The 20,912-nt window shown below is 44.2% G+C and overlaps 2 protein-coding genes across 3 annotated transcripts; one reads left to right on the top strand and one right to left on the bottom strand.

Moving 5' to 3' along the window:
- The first annotated feature begins 265 nt into the window (after positions 1-265).
- Positions 266-6,131, top strand: LOC134451041 (uncharacterized). The gene is made up of 5 exons (XM_063201215.1): positions 266-370; positions 826-891; positions 1,203-1,336; positions 2,916-3,094; positions 5,574-6,131. The coding sequence occupies exons 2-5, from the start codon at positions 834-836 to the stop codon at positions 5,917-5,919; spliced, it is 717 nt and encodes a 238-aa protein (XP_063057285.1). The 5' UTR covers positions 266-370; positions 826-833; the 3' UTR covers positions 5,920-6,131.
- A 1,832-nt stretch (positions 6,132-7,963) lies between these two features.
- LOC134450915 (C-reactive protein-like) lies at positions 7,964-13,501 on the bottom strand. Of its 2 annotated transcripts, none has more exons than XM_063201083.1 (4): positions 13,444-13,501; positions 11,482-11,551; positions 9,844-10,117; positions 7,964-8,790 (listed from the first exon to the last, which is right to left on the bottom strand). In XM_063201083.1, the coding sequence occupies exons 2-4, from the start codon at positions 11,537-11,539 to the stop codon at positions 8,388-8,390; spliced, it is 735 nt and encodes a 244-aa protein (XP_063057153.1). In that variant the 5' UTR covers positions 11,540-11,551; positions 13,444-13,501; the 3' UTR covers positions 7,964-8,387. The 2 variants fall into 2 exon arrangements, with proteins under 2 accessions (XP_063057153.1, XP_063057076.1); XM_063201006.1 differs by lacking the exon at positions 13,444-13,501 and adding an exon at positions 12,450-13,293.
- Positions 13,502-20,912: the final 7,411 nt, after the last annotated feature.

Genomic DNA, 20,912 nt, shown 5'->3' with positions numbered 1-20,912 from the left:
GATTATTGATCAGCTACCCTAAGCTTACCCAGAGGCTGCTGTCTGTTTACACACTCCTTTGTGTGTGTGTGTGTGTGTGTGTGTGTGTGTGTGTGTGTGTGTGTGTGTGTGTGTGTGTGTGTGTGTGTGTGTGTGTGTGTGTGTGTGTGTGTGTGTGTGTGTGAGAGAGAGAGAGAGAGACAGACAGAAAATGTATCTGCATGTGTGTGTGTGTGCACGCGTGTGTGCGTGTGTGTATTGTTGTTAGTGACACGAGTGGAGGGTTTTGCGTATTGGAGGAGAGAGATGTTGAAATATCCAATATCTGCGAGGGAGAGAGAGGGTTGAAACACACCAGTTTTTTGTAGTTCAGAAACCTGAGCCTGCAAAGGTAATGACAATTTCTCTGAGTTTGTGCAAATGAGCCATTTTGATTTTCTAATCTGCGTTCTGTATGCAGATGGATACAAAGATTTGTTATAATTCTTCATTGTAGCAGTCAGTTTACATTACAGACAATGAGTTGACTCTGTGTTGTTTTTTTATTCAATTACATGAAGCTTAAGTACTGTTAAATGCAAAATTCATTTTTTTACGCTAAAGTACAATGCACATGTACGGGTCTTCAGTTTTTGCATGCAACGAAAATGCTTTTCACATAATCCAGTAGAAACAAACAAAAAAAAATAATTTAATTCATACAACGGTTGCATTACCTGTGGTTGTATCACCACCATGCTGTCTGCAATAAAAAAAAAAAAACAGCCAATAACCTATGTGCATTTCAACGCCTTAAGTGTTTTGTGAAGTGTGCAATTTCTAAGCATCGATTTCCATTTGTTGTAGATTTGACAATGAATCCGCTCGTCTTTACTCTTCTGCTGGTGTCTACCTGCAGTGCTGATGTCCAAGGTAAAGTGCCTCAGGCCCAGTATGTCCTGCTAGTTATATGTGATCCTTTTACATGCAAATGATGCAAAACGCTTGTGACACATGCCTTGTTAATGTTATGGATACATTTTCACCTCTCTGGTGGGGTCTATTCAACAATGTGTTTTACTGTGTGTGTGTGTGTCTGTGTGTGTGTGTGTGTGTGTGTGTGTGTGTGTGTGCGTGTTCGTGCATGTGTGTGTTCGTGCATGTGTGTTTGTGTGTGTGTGTGTGCATGCGTGTGTTTGTGCCTGCATGTGTGCGTTTGCTCTATATTCCCTCTGCTTCCATAGACCTGACGGGGAAGGTGATGTTCTTCTCGGGAGACGTGGCCCACGTGGAGATTCCCGTCTCGAGGGACATCGACAACACAGTCACCGTGTGCCTCCGATACCGTCGTACAGAACACAACAACGACACTAAACAGGTTAGGCCCCTAACTCATCCTGGTTCTCAACCTTTATTGAGCAAGCACACCCTTGACCTCATCATAAGTCTCCCAACGCCCCCTTGACCTCATCAGAGGCGATTCTAGGGTAACTTGGGGCCCCAAGCGAAAACTCAAAAAAGGAATATTGGCAACAAATCACCACTATTATAGTCTAAAGTCTTAGCTGTTATTCAGCATTTATGGGCTTGGGGGCCCCAAGTGGCTGCCTGCCTAGCCTGGTGACAAGATGCACCTCTGGACCTCATCATAAGCTCACCAACGCCTCCCCTTAGTATTACTAAATAAAATGAGCTAATGCACCTCAGTGGCAACTAAGCACCGCCCCCTCTCAATTGTATCCGTCTCAACGCTCCCACTAGGGCTCCCCAACATCCCCTGGGGGCTGTAGCTCCCCCGTTGAGAAACCCTACTGTATAGGAATGTTTTAGGCCAGTGGCTTACAAAGCCGGCTAATGCTAGCCTGATTGTCATCGACTTTCAAATCTCTTCGAGACTTGGTCTGACCAAGAGCATAACAATTAACATTTCCCAAATGGCATGGTTGACCCGCCTCCCTTGGTATGCTACTGTGGTTGCTTGCTTCACAACAATTTGGGAAGAGTTCCCGATTTTTCCGGAGATCAGAAACGATATTTGTATTGCTCCTGGCCTGACTAGGTGTTGCATCACTAGGAGGGTGCGGCCTGGCTAGACTAATGCCCCCTTGACCTCCTCAACACCTCCCTGGGGCTCTCCAGTGCCTTCCCTGGTGATGTAGAGCCCCAGTTGAGAAACACTGACTCTTTCCCAATGCCCAGTATTCTAGCCTTGCTAAATGGCCAGTCATTGGATACTCTTTGATCAACTCCGCGGAGTATCCAATCATCAGGCGTTTCACGTCCTAGCAAGGCTAGAACACTTGACATTGAGATGGCCCCACTATACAGTATAAGGCCAATGTGATTATGGGGCTGCTTCGTTATCATATTTTGATACTAGAATACTTGCACAGTGTATTCTTAAACGTAATTTCGTTGTCAAATGTACTTGTCAATGACAATAAAAAGCTCTTGAATTGAACCTTGATTCTGGGGTGCGTTTTCCTACAGTGTCATTGCTAACCAAGCTACTTGGTTGCAATGCAGTTTCCTATTGGCAACGTATGAAGTTGCTAGGTAGATAGCAGTGACGCTTTCAAATAACAGGGTTTAGATTCAGTCCCCTGTCTACTCTACATGACAGATGGACCAATGGGCCACACTCTCTAGATTTTGGGTGGGTCTCTACGGAAACAAAAACAGCAGCATGGGCCCTGAGGGCTGTCGGCCCACTGGAATATAGCCTGCCAGATTACAGGCTTCTCAAAGTAATTCCTGACATTTATTTTTAGGAGTGCCAGCTCGAGATTAACCGTGCCAGTTATGACGTTGCTGACTCCCGCCTGGCTAGTACAGGCCAGGACGTTGAACGAGGCAAACGCGTTCGACCACGGATCTCGACCAACCGAGGCTCGTGTTTAGAAAAATGTGAAAAATGTGAAGTTCAACTTCTACTCCTCTCTTTCAAAACTCCACAGGTCCTGTTCACCTTGCAAACACGGTCGGTGCCACTCGGCCTGCAGGTGAGAAGGTCGGACGATGACTTCACGGTCAAGAACAGGCATGACCTGATACGCTACCGCAACATGTTTAGACAGAGGAAGGGGGCCGGCGAGTGGAACTCTGTGTGCGTGACCCGGGACTCAGAGACTGCACGGTAAGAGTTGAAATTAAGATAAACTTTCATTTTCGGTTACACACGTTCCACAGAAAATTGTCTTTTGGGTGTGGCTCCAGGCATTCACACAGACATTAAACATGACAAGATATTGTGTATGTGGGTGGTTGGGGAGCTGGTAATGTTTGTCAGTGTTGTATAGAGCAGTGTTTCTCAACCTGTTTTTAGGCGAGGCACCCTTTCAATTCATGAAAAATGTCAAGGCACCCCCCAAACCAACAAGCCGTAACATGGCATCGCATCCCATACCACACCAGCTTAGAAAAGTAACACATTTGGAGACGTCACACGACCTACGTTCGAAGTTGCAGCTGACTGGGGCGACCTATATTTACTTTATTGTGCGTAAATGGCAGATGAAAGATTCCACTGACTAGCATTAACTTACCAATTTAGACAAATATGTATTATATTACATAATTTATTCATCAGCCACGTTTCCACGGCACCCCTGAGGGGGACCCACGGCACCCCAGGGTGCCCTGGCACCCCAGTTGAGAACCACTGGTATAGAGTGAAGTAAAGTAGAAGTAACAACGCTCTCACAGATGTAGTTGCAACACTTGTGGTAATGATTGCCTGGTTACCACCTGACCTAATCACAAGTGAGATTTGTGTCAAAGCAAGCAAGGCTGGCAATAGAAGTAAAGAGTTAAACTTCATCTTTGGCTCAGCTTCCACACACAAAAGACACAAGAGCAGTACTACACCGCCCACCATAAATGAAAGTACTTGATTTGGGAGCGTGTCTATGTTCCCACAGCCCATTGGTCCCTCATCACTAGACTTTTAACATTCATTTTTAGACCCATTGATCCCACAGCTTATACCTGCTGGTCCATGTTCCCACATTTGCAAGAATGTATTAAAATTCAGACCCTTTGTCCCATGGAGGGGAGAAAGGCATGCTCTCTATTTAACTTGGAAATGTGGGAACATGGAGTTGTGGAACATAGGGCCTATATTTGAATAATTTCTTAAAAATGTGGGAACATGGCGCAGCAAGAATAAGCTGTGGGACCAACGGGCTGTGGGAACCAGGGCTTGACATTAACTTTTTCACCCACCAGTCACTGTGGCTAGTGGTTTTCCCGTATCACTAGCCATTCAGGTATTCCACTAGCCACAGATTTTGTATTGTTTTTTTTTAATTATTATTATTATCATGATTGTTTATGTCTAACCTACGAAGATGAGCTTTCAGAAGATAACTTCCTACATGGCAGTATTTCAAGCAAATGCAAACTGAGTTGCTGAGCTTTTTCTTGAACTTAAATACAAACAATTGACACACAAGGGGCAAACAACAGAATATAGGTTACTATGATACATAGGCCTGTGTCATACCAGTGAATAAGCTGCCAGCCAAATGGCACTGAAAGTATTACTAGCCACAGCCAAGTTTTACCAGCATTTGGCTGGTTGGCAGGTGCCAGTGTCAAGCCCTGGTGGGAACATAGAGCTGACCCCCTTGATTTACTTAGGCCTACTCAATTTCATTACAGTCTTTCACATCGGAACGATTGTGCAAAGCATCATGGGATTTCTCTGGATAGTGGTATGATATTACAAATGTGAAACCACATCATCTTGGGATGTTGAGTAAGACCACAACAGAGGGGATAACGGATTTCTTATTTCAGTTCCAGATTTGATCCCACTCCCACAAAAAATAGTGATAATTTTACTCTTTGGTAAGAGTTCATTTTCCTCAATGTGAAAATACAAGTAACAACGTTGAAATTACACTCACCACCTGTTGAATTCACAATTTCACTCTACACAGTGTTGAAAATACTCCCACCATATGGTTCACAGTTACAACAATGGCATCATTACTATTTGGGTAGCAGTTGCTTGTGCTTAGTCATTCATGTGGGCAGCCTACCGGTGGATAGGATACACACCGAGATATTCGCGTGCGCTAAACATGTCCGGGAGCATCACGAGTCCGAAATGTTCGCGGGCTGCCTTTCACACTGCACAGTCAGCGTCCACATTCTATCTGCGGGCAGCAGCCATTCATTTTCAATGGAAGCCGCTCATTGAACGCGGACGTCCGCGCAGGAAAATAGACTCGAGCTCTATTTTCAAGGAGCATCACGTACATGTCCGGTCTGCCGTTCGAAGGGCTCGAAGGGCTGGACATGTGCCACGCTTACACCACACTCCTCTGTGCAAGGCATGATCGGTTTTCATGTTTTCTAACCGTTTCAGACTGATACCGGATGCGTTGTGTAAGCACCATAACAGGAAGAAACAGATAGGAAATACTGTAGGAAACATTTTGAAATGGGCGGGGTAATAAGGTGGATGAGTGTACCCTGAAATAGTGACACCCCATTTTTGTTTGTTGTTTTTATTTTAGAGTCTCAACATTGGAGCGCGTGCAGCTGTGGGTGGATGAGTGTACCCTGAAATAGTGACACCCCATTTTTGTTTGTTGTTTTTATTTTAGAGTCACAACATTGGAGCGCGTGCAGCTGTGGGTGAACGACATGCGAACGCTGAGGGGGCTCATCAACACGGTGTGGAGGCGTACGCCGGGCGACCTCGCCCCGAAACTCTCGCTGGGCAAGAGCAGGCCATTTCAGGAGGGCGAGACCCCCGACACCACGGACTACCACCCGTTCCTGGGCGAGGTGAAGGACGTGCACGTGTGGGACCTCATCCTCTCCCCGTGCGAAATCAAGAGGTTCATCGACTACAAGGAGGGCTGCAGCGACGCGTTCACGCCGGGAAACGCCGTCAACTGGAAGGCCTTGGAGTTCACCCAGGGCACAGTCAGCATCAAGCAAGCATAGCGGAGGATTCAGATAGATAGATAGATAGATAGATAGATAGATAGATAGATAGATAGATAGATAGATAGATAGATAGATTGATTGATTCAAGCCAGCAACGCAAAAAAATTTGTTAGGCCTATTGGAAATCTGCTTTGTGATTTGAAGCTGATTTGAGATTGATGATGACACATTTTTGTTTTCTTTTAATTCCTGTCTTAAAACAATAAAAATTGGTTTATATTTTTCATCCTTTTGTATTCCTCTATACATTTTATACCATGAGATGATATTACACACTACGTACTTATTGCATGTAAAACTCTCAGTTATGTAAGGTGCCGAGCAAGAGCGTGAGAGCCATGACGCGCTAGACTACCATCCGTTTCTATGCGAGGTGAAAAAGTTCACCAGCGAAGGGGGCAGTCAGCATCAAGCAACAATAGAGATAGATAGATAGATAGATAGATAGATAGATAGATAGATAGATAGATAGGCCCATTAGCTCATCAATATCGCACTGTCCCTCCCATTACCAAACTGAAGCGTTGACTGGTAGGTCGTTGGTTCGAGCCCCGAATTGCAAACTAGCGCAGATGACCTGAGTTATACCTCCATATTTCATATACTTAGTCCCAAACTTCTGGGACCAATCCTATATAAGGGAGGCCTTTGGAATGCCTGTCTTCTCTTGCAGTTATTCCAGTACCATATTATACATTCTGTAGATGTACTGTACATGCATCAAGGCATTATGCATAACATGCAGCGAAAAAATATTCATGAAGAGTTTACTTGCAAAACCATTTCTGACTTTTTATTTTTGCATTCCATTATTGAAAATGACTGTTTAGAGGTCCTGACACCTATGAGGGAATTCTTGCCATTCAAATATTTTGAGAACATACTTTTTCAACCTATATAAAATGTCCTTTGCAATGCAATGCAATGGAAAAGCTCAATACAAAAATGTCAATTTCCCATCATTCTACAAAATGGATATACACCGTTTTGCAAATGCACTCTTCATACATTGCTCACCTATCTTGATACATTTAGATGACTTTGTCCTGGGCTTGTTAAAGCCAGGGCTGGACTGGTCATCTGCCATACAGGGCATTTTCACGGTGGGCCAACAGTCCTCAGAGGCCGATACTGTTGCTTTCGTTGTTGTAGTTTGTTTATTTTCCCTTAGAGGCTGGCCCACCATTTAAAAGGGGCGAATCAAGGGTCCAATTTAATACAGCCAATAGACTGAGTGATAATGTCGTAAAAAAAGATTGTGGAAATAATATCGTAGAAATCCAGATGGGCCGCGAGAGGGGTGGTCTACTTAAAACTGGGCCGTATTTTGCTCCCAGTCCAACCCTGGACAAAGCTGTCAGCAGCCCAGGTTATAAAAAAACATGGTTGGGCTTAGCCCAACACGTTACTCTTCCTCATCTCAACTGTCAATCTTAACTGGCCTTCTGATTGGCTGGATCAAAAGAGTGAGTGGGTGGACATAGGGCTCCAGGTTCCCATTCAATCAGATTTCAACATGACACTAGTGTTTCAGCATATACGGGCTAAAAGTCCATTTCATTCCCCCATTCTTTGCTGTGTCCTATGGTTTTGTGGCATTTTTATTCAATATCTTGCAAAAACATATTTCAAAGGTCAATAGGGAGACTTGGGATGTCTGCTCTTATGTAGTGTAGCTAAGTGATTTCCAATCCAATTCTAACGAGAATGCATTGAGATTGCATAGCGTGCATGTGCACTGCACAGATTTGAGCTGCAAAATATGGGGCCAAGATTTCAACAATTTGAAGATGGGCAATCATACACGTCTGTGTTCATGACGTAAAGTAAACATTGGCAGAGGCCTTCACAAGACTAAGCTAATGACAGACACCCAGCTAATCACATTTCCAGCAGTGCATGCTTCTTTGGCGACCAGGAACCTCTTTATCTCGCACTACTCGAGAACATGGTCCTTCATCTAGAAGCCTAGCATCTACATATCTGGAATATTTTCTTTTGTTAAATAGATGCATAACCAACAGACACACAAATAGAATACATTTGTTTATTTACCAATACATTTAGATTTTTATAGAGAAAAACTTTTAACTTTTTTCAGTATGCAGTACACATGGATAACAGAGTGGGTAAACGCACACATGCATATTTTTGCACACATCATGACAGATAAAGCATGGCTGTATTAAGAACGCTATAGTAGTAAACCCAAATTAATATCATTAAAATATCTTTTCATCCTCAATGTTGCTTTTTAATCTCATTGTACATACAGTGCAGTACATCTCGCACCTTGGGTTGTGTTTTTTGAAAGCATTGTTGCTAACTGCTAATACATCAGCAATGTAGTTGGTTGCTCTGCAATTATCCAATTGGTAATCTTGTAAGTTGCTAACTGGTTAGCAACAACACGTTTGAGAAGCGAGGTCCTCTTATCCACTTGCACACACCTACCCAACACGATTTCAACAATTTGACGCTGGGCATTTGTAAACGTCTGCATTCATGACGTTAACATTGGCGGAGGCCTTGTAATCCAAAGACGCCCAGCTAACGACGTTACCAGGGGCATACGCCTCTTTGCCGCCCAGGAATGTCTTGATCTCGCACGGCTGGAGGACACGGTCCCACATGTGGAAATCTTCCATCTCCCCCTTGTAAAACGACTTGATCATCAGGTCTTGCTTGCCCGTCACGTCGAAGCGTCGCCGCACCGCGCCCAGCATCAGGCGAGGAGGCGGTGAGCCGGGTTTTGACACGGGCAGGAGCGAGCCAGGGCCCTTGAAAGAACGCTTGAGCGGGCTCCGCCCCTGGTCGTACCACATCTGCACCTGGCCCGTCACGTGGTCGTAGGTGAGGCAAATGGACCTATAGTAAAGCAGATTACTGACATAATCGTTCACGTTGGTATAAAAGCATGACATTTGGCACAGATACTCTCTAAGGGCCACTTTTTGGGGGACAAAGCGCTGGCCAGCCCTTTTTTTTCAAAAAGTGACCCTTAGTTTAGTTTAGTTTATTTTATTTGATAGGGACAGATACATAACATGTAGGTTGCATAACAACCAAACAGCAAGCATCATAGCATTTATAGCCAAAAGCTAATTTCCAATGCTCGTCCCTAAGAGAGTCCCTTAGAGAGTATCTGTGCCAAATTGTAATGCTTTTATACCAAAGTGAACGATTCTCCTAAAAAAGGCCTTTACTCTGCTCTACTACTACGTAAGGAAGTAAGTAAGTAAAATAATTTTTTTTTTACAGTTCTTTTCACATAGATGACAGTCACAAAATGCTTTCCAATTCTGATTAGGCTATGGTTGGATTAATGGGGGGGAATATAGCCTATAGGCTACATGGTTCTAAAAAACACCACCAACCGGCCGAATGCCGATGAAATTCCAGTTTGGCTGGTAGAAAAGACCAACTTACTAGCCATTTTGAACCATTAGTGAGTGTGTGTTTGGTTAGTAAGATCAACATCTAGTAGCCATTTTGACTGGTGATCAAAAACGTACAATTAGTGCCCTGCTAGGCTATGTAATGTATAAGTAGCCTATGTATAGTATAATAAATAAAACAAAATGTAAGTTAAAAGTGGAGTATGTCATTTCTTTAGCAGATAATTTCCAGCATTTATCCGGCCCATTCAGAGACATCTTTTCGCCGCAAAACTAACTGTACTAACTATATTTACTGTGGTCGAACCAGTAAATATAAGTTAATTACTCAGTATTTAAAAAAAACAGGAAACCTACTAATATAACAAAACAAATATAATATAATATAATATAATATAATATAATATAATATAATATAATATAATATAATATAATATAATATAATATAATATAATATAATATAATATAATATAATATGAGAAAAACATAATAATAAAAAGCACAGTAATAAAAAGACAAAGACCTGGGTGTGCTGCGAATCCCTGAGGGTGGACGGAATTGGACGGGACGGCCGCCCCCGATGTAAAGGTTGAAGATGTTGTTCCTCGTCTGAGACAGCAGCACGGCCTCGGAAACTTCCAGGGTCGCCAAGGAGAAGAGGGTGATCTCGAAGGACTCCACACTGCTGAAGTAACGCTGGCACACGGTGGCCGAGTCCACGCTTCGCGGCATGTGAACGTCGACGTACGGATCCGATGCAGCCCACATGGGGAATTCCATCAGATGGCCTGTCAGATCTGTACACATACAATAGAATAGAATAAAATACATTGGCAGCTGGAAGTTCTACATGCCCCCCTGCCCCTCAAAATGTCTCTACACACCACTGGACCTCGGGTCGGAATCGAATCCGGGTCGCTGGCATAACGTTATCTTAGCTATAGCTAACGTTATCTTAGCTATCTTAGCATAAGCTTTCATCTTAGCTTACTGAGTCACTGCACTCCCCCATACCGGAGCTTCTTCATGGATAGTTTTTCTTTTCACAGTAGATACAGCCAAGTGTAAGAAGGCTCCAACACACTGTCCGCTCCACCAGCAAGTTAGCTTTCATACAACGTTTCAGTCATCTGAGCTTTTTCAGGTAAAGTTAAAGGGGTATGCCGTTGTCTTGCTTTAAGACAAGTTAAAAGAGGGAGCATGTCGCTAAGCTAGTGAAAGTCAATGGATCCGTGTAGCATGCTACATGCTACACGGATCCATTGACTTTCACTAGCTTAGAGACAGACTCCCTCTTTCAACGTGTCTTAAAGCAAGACAACGCTCAACATGAAAAATAAGACACTTAACCACCTTTATAAACCCCGACCAACGATTTTAACTGTATTAAGCCCCAAAACAGTGGCATACCCCTTTAATGTTGAATTCAAATTCTCTTAGCGTTGGAATGGACGGGGGCGTGTGGGCGGGAGTGTGCCAGAGCTTTCTTACACTTGAATGACACATCACTGGGTTAATATCCTACGCACCTGTCCAACTACAGAGGTGTGCAAATTTGTCCTTTTTTGAGCAATAGGTACATTGCCTGTATAACACTCATTATGTCTAACTGTTACAGTAACACTTAAGTTGTTCATAAGTTAAGTTTTTCATCTTTTACCCTCTGATGAAGACGAAAGCTATACCGTCGAAACATGTCAGGTAAAAGATGAAAAACTTTCTGATGTTTAAGAAAAACTTTAAGGGACACTGTGCAGGAAATGGTCAAAAAAGGTACTGCAACTATGCTGCTCATTGAAACTGGGCTGCCTATTGCCAAATTTGATCTTTACATGAAAGTTTACTAATTAATAAACAAATATTTTCTAGTATGGTCCAAGTAGAGTCATTTTTGCAGCTAAAAATGGCTATTTTTGGAAATTCAAAATGGCGGACCATGGAGAAGATCCCCCTTTTCATGTATGAAAAGTGCAATTTTTCCAGTCATAATGAATACTTAGAATTTGATGCTGGTGGTAAGTATTCATGAAAAAGGTAACATTAGTGAATGGGCAGCATGAATTCTAGAAATAAACAACTAAAAATCTCACACAGTGTCCCTTTAAGTGTTAGTGCCTATTACTGTACAGAGTGTAGACATGCATAGAGTAGCCTACATTACCTCTAGGTGTGGCATGACTGCACTGCATAAACAGGAACACGAGAAGGAATCTCATCATGTCCTGTTAGGCCTTCGCGCGCGCGCGCACACACACACACACACACACACACACACACACACACACACACACACACACACACACACACACACACACACACACACACACACACAGAGAGAGAGAGAGAGAGAGAGAGAGAGAGAAAGAGACACACACACACACACACACACACACACACACACACACACACACACACACACACACACACACACACACACACACACACAAAGACACACACACACGCATTACATATAATACACACATGACAGACTAAACATATTGCATGCAACTGTGTCTAGACCGATCAAACATACAGAATACAGTTCAAATAATAATTGATGAAAAAAGGAGCTATTATCATTATTATAGGCCTATTATTATAATATGTAAGGATCTGTTGATGACTTGTGTGTAATGTCTTCTGTATTTATGTTGGTATGTATGCAACTGGACACCTTAATTTCACCCTGGGATCAATAAATGCCACTCTCTCTACTCTACACTACTCTATTATTATTATTATTATTATTATTATTATTATTATTATTATTATTTATAATATTATTTAACATAGCCAAACATCTGCATCTACCTGCAAACACATCTAGATTAAACCAAAGCATTTACAACAAGTTATCTGTTTGGACATAATTATGCAAAAAAATAAATCTTGCTCACTTTGATTTAAAATTAATTCAAGGCCCTCATATAGTATATTTATATGACAAAGCATTACTGTCCTAACTTTCTCTGTTGAGACACTCTGAAGTGGTACAGCAGATCTGTGATGCACACATACACAAGTTTTTTAGTCCAGAAGACTATTCAAGGCATAACATTTAAGATGGTAAAACACATAACCCTCTAACAAATAATACGGTATGTTTAGGTGAGAAACTAGTTTCCTACCTTGCTCTGCTTTGTGCTGAAAGGACAATGGTACGGTGTGTCTATTCAAAGTTGTGCGGTTTTGCCTGCTAACGGAAAGCATGAACGGTGGGCCAGGTTTTTTTTTTGGCAGGTTGACTTAGTTACACACATCGATACATCGTATTGCAAAAGGCGTCCTTTGGAATGACCTCTAGAGTTTAGGGGTCATTGGCCTACTTGCCTTGTGAGGGCAAACAGATATTGCCTACTCATACTGTTTGTAAGCAAAAGTAGATTATACGTTGAACCGCAAAAACAAATATGCTAAAAATGAATCCTGAAGGGTCCTGCTGTGGCCAACCCGTAGGGCACTCGCCTGCCATGCGGCTGACCGGGGTTCGATTCTCGACCCGGGTTCTTTGCAGACCTCTCCCGTTTTTCACCCAATTCACTTCCTGTCCATTTCTCACACTGTCCTATCAAATAAAGTCGAAAAAGACCAACAAAAAAAACAATCTAAAAAAAAAAAGTCTAAAAGGGTGTCCAAGCAGAAAAAGTTTTGGAACCACTGGGTTATCGGGTAAGACGGGCAGATTTGGGCCCTTATTACGGTACATTGCATGTATTGGGTGGAGGGCTCTTCCATAAGACTTCGTTCTAGGCCTCATCAAAACTGTCAGCGGCCCACAGTGCCTGGCATGTTTATGTCTTCCATAAAAAACTCTAATGTTCGAGTCATATCTACAATACAACACAAAGTGGCTAACATGTGTATCCTATTCTAAAGTTACAACGTGAATACGGGACTGACTATTCTAAAGTGTTATCTTCATAAAAGTAAGAGGCCAGGTGCAGGACAAAGGCGCGTCTGGTAGTGGAAAGAGTAGAAGTCTGCACACTGTAGCTCCGCTTTGAAAATATATTCAGGTCATAAAATGTTTCAACCCAACAACGTTGTATGACCTGAATACATTTTCAAAGCGGAGATACAGTGTCTGCGGACTTCTACTCTTTCCACTATTCTTAAGTGTTACCCGTGATTCCACTGTGTAATGAGAGCGGTTCCTGCAGAAGGAGTATTGACATTGAGGGCAGGCGCGGTTCTTGCATATAGGCGTTGCTAGGCAACCGCCTTAGGCCCCGCCTTAGCCCCCCAAATTTAGGGGCCCCTCTGACTGGGAGCGGAACATTTCACATAGTAATTGGGGCCCCTTTGGACAGTAATTCACAAATAAATGGTAATTTTCATAAATAATGAATTTTGTATGTTTAAATTGGAAATAAGAGCAACACAATACATTACAAACAAATACAGATCCCGTGCACACCCCTCTCTTTCGTGTTAAAATGGAATATTCCATCCATGCATGCCATGTGCGCGAGACGAGTTCCAAAACATTCGCTACGTTCCCACACAACATGCCTGCGCATATCTGCACCGCTCAAATGCGCACAATGCGTAATTACGGCGCATTCGGAACTCACTGTGAGTGCGCATTGCTGCCCATATATGCGCAGCGGGTCCCTCCGCGAACGTGCTGAAGACGGAAGCGACTCAAACGAGGTGACTGACATTTCTAGGTGGTGAACAGACATCCAACTCCAACATCGGTAACTTTGGATAACCCACGACATGACATGTTAGAAGCCTGGACTATCTCCGTGGATCGGACAGCGACAAGGAAACGGTGCCCTACACTGTAGCACTAGCAGGTCAACTACTGTGGCTATCCCCACTGATGGATCTGTGAATGGCCGCGGCACTGATAACCCCAAGTTTTGTTGAATGAATACCTCGTGAGATATTTTGTTTCAAAAAGGCGTTACTATTCCTCTAGATCTGAACTGGAATTGGCTCGAGTAAGTTATTCCATTGAAAAGGACGCAGCCTTTAAGTGCTTGCAGACGGTGCATCGGTTACTGTATCATCAGACAACCTTCTCAATCTCTCTGAAATGATTTCAGAAACATGCTGTCGAAATTTTGAAAGGCTTAAACAAGCATGCAGCTTTCAAGGAACATTCTGTAACTTGATGCGATGTGGCGAGATTTAGAACATCACAGAATTAGCTGACATGTCAGCCATAGCTCCAGTAGATATGCTGGAGTTTTTAATAATGAACTGCGTTACGTGGCGATATTGCTGGTTAGTTCTGGATGCTAACAGGAGGTGATGTGGAAGTTCAGCCTGGAGAAACGCCGACGTGATTGACAAAAGACAGGGCACTCTACTCATAGTAAGTCACATTGATTGTGTGTGTGCGCGCGCGCGCTTGTGTGTGTGATGGCAATTGGAACTATTGCTACTACTATGCCTCGGTTGGTTGGTTTGGAATTCACCCGCCGTGATGTTTTGTTTTGTAGCCAATTCAGTTTGAGATGCTTGCTGCTCGCCGTCCAATACCTCATGTGCACACGCAGTTGGTGGTGTGGCGGTGGTGGCATTTGGGCAAAATGATACACTACAATCTTACTGTCTATTTTTTATTTGTGTCGTTGAACTTTGATCTGTGTTTGCCACTGCAATGGTCTGGGTAGAGAGAGAGAGAGAGAGAGAGAGAGAGAGAGAGAGAGAGAGAGAGAGAGAGAGAGAGAGATAAGCCTTTGATGCCCATGTGTAATTGATTGATGTGCATGTGAAGATTGCAATGTTGAATATGTCAACATTGAATGCTGTCTAAATGTCTAAAGCAAAACTTGGCCCAAGCACATTATGTTCAGGAGGTCTTCTGACTGTTGTAGAGAGCTTAGTTTTTGAATTGTGTATCTGTGATACAGAAGATGCTGTGAGCTAAGCATCTCTAAGCAAGCCTATTAGGCTATTATTATTATTTTTCAAGGGGGGGGTACACACTTGGGTGGGCCGGTGGGCCGGTGGGCCGATGGGCCCCCTAGCTAACTTCGCCTTAGGCCCCCAAATTGCTAAGTCCGCCACTGATTGAGGGCTGCACATGTTGACCTCTGCTGACCCCGTCACCCTGACATGTAAAAAAAAAACAGTCCCCGGGCCTGCAAACAACAAAGGTAGATAACAGGGCAAAAGCAAGGTGAACACACACAAAAAATATCCATCTGTGTGATATGTTTTGGAACCCTGAACTCTCTTGATTTCACCAAATGACAGCTTGCATATACTGTATATATTTTTAAACAGCCAAATCTACCCTTGGGTACCAATAAAATGTAGCGAATCTAATCTAATCTTAAGTCCAATACTCGTCATATCCAAAACACAAACAAATACGTTCAGGTTCAGAAGACATTAACAGAAATTGTCAATGAAATGAAATACAGTACAGAGAAATTCTCAGCAGCTCCAAGAGGAGCGCTGAACTCGAGGGTTATCTGTCTCCCTATTGCCAACTTGATTTTGCCTGCTGGTGACATGTCCTCAAAATACTATTCCTTGGCCAGCAAACAGCGGAGGTTACACAAACACCTAGATAACAAAAAAGAAAACAAACATGACAAATGCAAAATCTGCTCAAACAAAATGTAGGTCTGTGCCATATCGTTTCGTGACCTTCGGGACTGTTCTGTGATCAAAAATGAGCCTGGGCATTTTCAGCATACACAGTACCAGCCCCTAAGACAGCCCCCTCTGTTTTTCTACATTATTATGACTGACTCAGTCCATGGTCTATGGTAAAGATGGACCAATGGGAATCCATGTCTAAACGGTGGGCAGGTCTCTAAGAGGAGACAAAAACCAAAACAAAACAAAACAAAAAACAACAGCATAGGCCCCCCAAGGACTGTCAGCCAACCTGGAAAATGCCATGTGTGCCAGATGACAAGTCCAGCCTTGGAGATATGTAGCCTGCGTTAGTTCTGCCAGGAAGACTCAGATCACCTGTGCATTTCGCAGAGCCAATCAGCGGCTGCCATCCCCTTTATAGCGACGTGTCTAACTCTCCCTTCTTGCTGGCTTTAGGCATGGCCGGTCCGAAATCTGCGCGCGCCAAAACGTTGTTTATTGCAGTTAAATGTTTCCTTTATCGTCGTTTCAGGAGCATCAATGATTATTATCTCTCATCACGCCATTCACGCTATTAATCGAAGGCTGTCGTGCCGTTTCGCTTGTCCTCGAGGCTATTTTTTTTTTAATTTCAAGTCAGTTTTAGGATCTCGCCATGTCTGGGAAGCTGGCTTCGGCGTCTTCATTACATTTCGGGGTTTCTCTGGTGCTACGTTTTTCTCTCTTTCACCGTGTGCTCTAGTCATACTATCACCTCGACATCTAATTCGGACGCCCGCAGGGACAGTAAGGTTGGCAGTGCTTTTTGTGATCTCATGTGCCGTAAGTCAGCGAGGCTTGCCTCTCATCGTCGCTTAAAATGTATTGCTTTCATCAACCTAGGCTGCTATAGGTTCTCAGTTTATAACTTCGTCATGCAGTTTACTTTCTTCTCATGTCTCGTTTCCCGTTGTCGCTGTTTTATCTCCTCTCTGACCGCTTAGTTTAACTTGTGGAGTGCTCCCCGTAATGAGTTACTGGTCGCGTTGCGACCCTTGCCGACTTAAAATATTCCTAACTGGTTCATTTGGTTGTCCATTGACTGATCGTTCGTGCATTGGTCTGTAGCCTTCGTGGCGTGGTGGCAATGTGTTGTGCGTTACGGCGTGTTATGTGTAGCCTACTACAGTCGGCTCTCGCCTCTACTTTAGTCATGCAATTCACCCACGAGGTTCTCGTTCCTAAGGATCGGTTAGTCATCTCTATGGGAGTGGCTCAATTGTCGACCTGCTACATTTTGCACAATCCGTTTATTTGGCTTTGCACTCGCGTACGTGCAGGGTTTTTTGGAGTAGTGCTGGTGGAGTTCTTCGCTGGCGCAGTGGCTTTAAGCCTACCTGATTGATGATGTGAACCAACCGGCTATATCTTTGTTATTTCTAGGCTATTTATTGTCTTGACTTTGATTTATTGACCTTTTAGTTTGGCTATACCGTATTTCATATTAATTTTGTGCTTTCGTGTTAACTGTTGCTTTTGTACCGCGGTTGTTAGGCCTACATGACCCTCAGTCCTTCTATTTAGGCCTTGCCGTTGCCGCCTTGGTCAACTGCCTTCGTTGTTTCATGCTCGAAAATACTTCTGCATAAATTGAGGTCTAGATTTATGCGGTTATTGATGTGGGTATTCTGGCTTCTAGGTAAATGACTTAAAATATTCGTAGTCGTGAATGTAGCACGCACTGCTTTTCGCTCATGATTCAGAGACTTTGTGCCGTGTTTCAGCATGCTAGCACCAACGTTTCTCTCACTCTGTTTGGCATGCTAATTAGCTTTGTCCATTGCCGGGACTCAGTGTGAATAACCACACATCAAAACGATGCGTTGATAATTGCCATGTTCTTTCGTTCTAGGTTAACTGGCGAATGCACGCTGCATGTTCCGAGTACACGGCTGTCGGGATTATCGCATCCACGTTCGCAGCTGGAGCCCTTTCCACCTCCGATGCATAGTATAGTATTTGTCCCTCTCTTTCCGCCGTCTCATAGGTTACTTCAATCAACACTGTGCCGCTGCCTGGAGACCTGTGTGACTCGGCTTTTCACTGCTCCGTGCATGGTTTTCCGTGTCTCACTTTTAGTTGTTGTCACGCAAATTGACCCGGGATTCTTTTGGGGGGATCAAGATGCTGTACAAAGTTTTAACTAGCTACACGCTCGTCTACATTTTAAGGGCGCACCTATCTAAGTGCATTTCATTTCAAATTACTACAATTGCATAACTTATGATCGCTTTTTCTTTCACGTGCAAAGCAGGACCGTTACTACTCGCTGAAGTAGGAGGCCTCGCTACAAATTGACGAACTTCGATACGAGTATCCAACCCTCAAACCATGCACAAGTTCCCGTTAACCTCTCTGCTCTCGTAGGCACGCCAGGCCCTCTACCGCACCATGAATCAACCGTTGCAATTTGTTCTCACTGCTAATTTCACCCGTTCTTCGTTATCTCATGGCTGTCTCGTTCTCCTTTCCGTGTATATGCTGCATGCCAGTTCTGTTAGCAAACCACAACGCCTGCCTAGCCGTGGCAAGGAAAAAGAATGCTTGCCTAGCTATGGCAAACTGTCATTGTTGCTGACCGTAAACTCTATCTTTCCGTCCCAGGTGCTCAGATGGTCATGCTGTCCACACGTCGGGGCCCATAGCTGCCCATGTGCGTTTCCTACCGTCATGTATTTCCTTTATTTATCACAGGTTCAAAGGCCTGGTGCTCCCTTAATATGTCCTCAGAAGGCCTACAGGACGTCATTTGGGATCCGGTTTCATGCACAGTGACCCTGGTTACCCTAACTAATTTTCACTCATCTCTATTCTCCTCCCATAGGGAACACCTACTGCGAAGTCCATACCCAGGCGTCCCGTTTATCCATTGTTCTCTCGGCTTTCTCTTCGAACTCGTCTTCCTTTTAGCACTTTACAGTTCCTGCACTTCAGTGAATTCCCTTCTTCGTCTGGCTATTCTGAATGGCCCTCCCTACTAGGCCTCTCCGTACATTTCTCGAACATCTAAGTCCGATACTCTCGGGACTGGCGTCATGGTTACTATTGCACATCACTACGCCTCTTTCGGCCCTCATGCTTTATACTGCACTACCTTTCTCCTCGACCCAACACTTCTCAGTCCTCACCACCCATCGGCAGGTGCATGTTTCCGGTATTTAACTCCAAGACCTGAAATTTCAATACGCCTCCAATTCGTACGACGTTTGGCTTTCAATTTCATGCACGCGGCTGGGATCAAGGTCTCCCATAGTTTGGTCTCTGCACCTCCATTCAACTCATCTTAAAAGACATAGCCAAATCCATGCCCAACGCTCCTGACTCACGATACCCTCACGAATCACCCTCGACATCTTGCACACGCTCATCGTAACGCTCTGCGGTGGCCCGTTTTCACCCTGCTGATGTCCCAAAGCTTAAGCTTCACTCCGTGACGGTCAATAAGGTAATCTTCCTCACACGTAAACATTGGCATTGGTCCCCACCCCGTTAACTGTTCACTCGCACGTTTCGTCATTTCACGCCTCTCTCGTACTGCTCCCCGTGTGAGCGTCTGCTTGCTCATGTCTGTCCGTCTCCTCTTGTTTATCTGTCTGTCTGTCCGTCCGTCCGTCTGTCCTAGTGATGGCAGTCCAGCTCAAGCGCGCCGGAACGCGTTTCAAACCATCAACAGCGAAAACCATTAATCCACTGTTACGAAGTTTGCTTCAGTACAGAAAAACCACGCGATATATTTCGTATGAATCAGTAAACTGGTTCAGTTTTCCGAAAGCAGCCGCAGCGTTTCGCGCTGCCACACGAACCAGCAGGCGCACAAAAGTGTTTGGCCTGTTGCAGAGCCGTCTGCCAGGTTGCAGTGGAGAGAATAGATATTTTAATGACTGTCATTAGGCCTGTAAGTCCCACTCGATAAGACAAGTAGGCCTTGACATCATCATCATAAGTTATGAACACAACAAGAAGACATTTATGTTCAGCAACGCTTTATTCTGATCGTCCAAAATAGCCTAATTAAATGAATAAATAAATAAATGAGGCATCGTAGCCTTTGCAACGTCGTCTACCTCAACTGCCTCATCAGTAGCCTAAATGTCAAACGTCTGAAAGTTAGCATGCAAAAGTATGAGCTCAGTCCAATAATGGGGGTCATGTCGCAGATGATGAGGGCACAACATCTCAACTTATCGACTTGAGCCGTTTATTTGCAAACATGGCTTTTCACCAGGAGGGGGCCCTGTTACTCAAGCTTTAAGTACTAACCCAATTTTGAAGCAATGTGCCTAAATGGTTCGGAGCTTCAACAAGGCTTCACTTGCCCATCACTAGTCTGTTCCGTCTGCCTGTTGGTTCTTATCTGTTAACCGTTTTATATTATAATTTATAATATCTCGCGCTCATTGCTATCGTGCAGCTCTCTCACTGCTATCGTGCTGCTCTCTGCCTCGTTGGCTGCCCCCGGGAGGGCCTCTGTGCAATTCCGTCACCTTCTGCGAGAGGGCGCTCGTGATGCATATGCTAGGTCAGTCGATAAGGTAACCTCCCTCACACGCGTTGGTGTTGGCTCTCATCCCGGTAACCATTCACACGCGCACGCTGCGCCGATTAGTGCTCGTCACACACTGCTCTCCATGAGAACGTCTGTCTGCCTCGTCCTGCCCCCGTGAGGCGCAATCACTGCTTCCTTCGTAGGCAAGCGCACGCTGCGCCGATTAGTGCTCATCACGCTCTGCTCTCCGCGAGGGCGTCTGTCCGCCTTCGTCCGTTATTTTCCTTCTGTTTCGTATGCATGTTTACCTACTATTTCACTGCCCACGTGAGGCACAGTCACTGCTCATTCCTAGGCACGCGCACGCTGCGCCGATTAGCGCTCATCACGCACAGCTCTCCGCGAGAACGTCTGTCTCCCTTTGTCCATTATTTTCCTTCTGTTTCGTACGTATGTTTACCTACTATTTCACTGCTCCCGCGAGGCACAATCACTGCTTC

This window comes from Engraulis encrasicolus, chromosome 1 (genome assembly GCF_034702125.1).
Source record: "Engraulis encrasicolus isolate BLACKSEA-1 chromosome 1, IST_EnEncr_1.0, whole genome shotgun sequence".
NCBI classification, from domain to species: Eukaryota; Metazoa; Chordata; class Actinopteri; order Clupeiformes; family Engraulidae; genus Engraulis; species Engraulis encrasicolus.
Note: the sequence above shows the minus strand (reverse complement) of the source record. Positions and strands in the feature narration are given on the sequence as shown.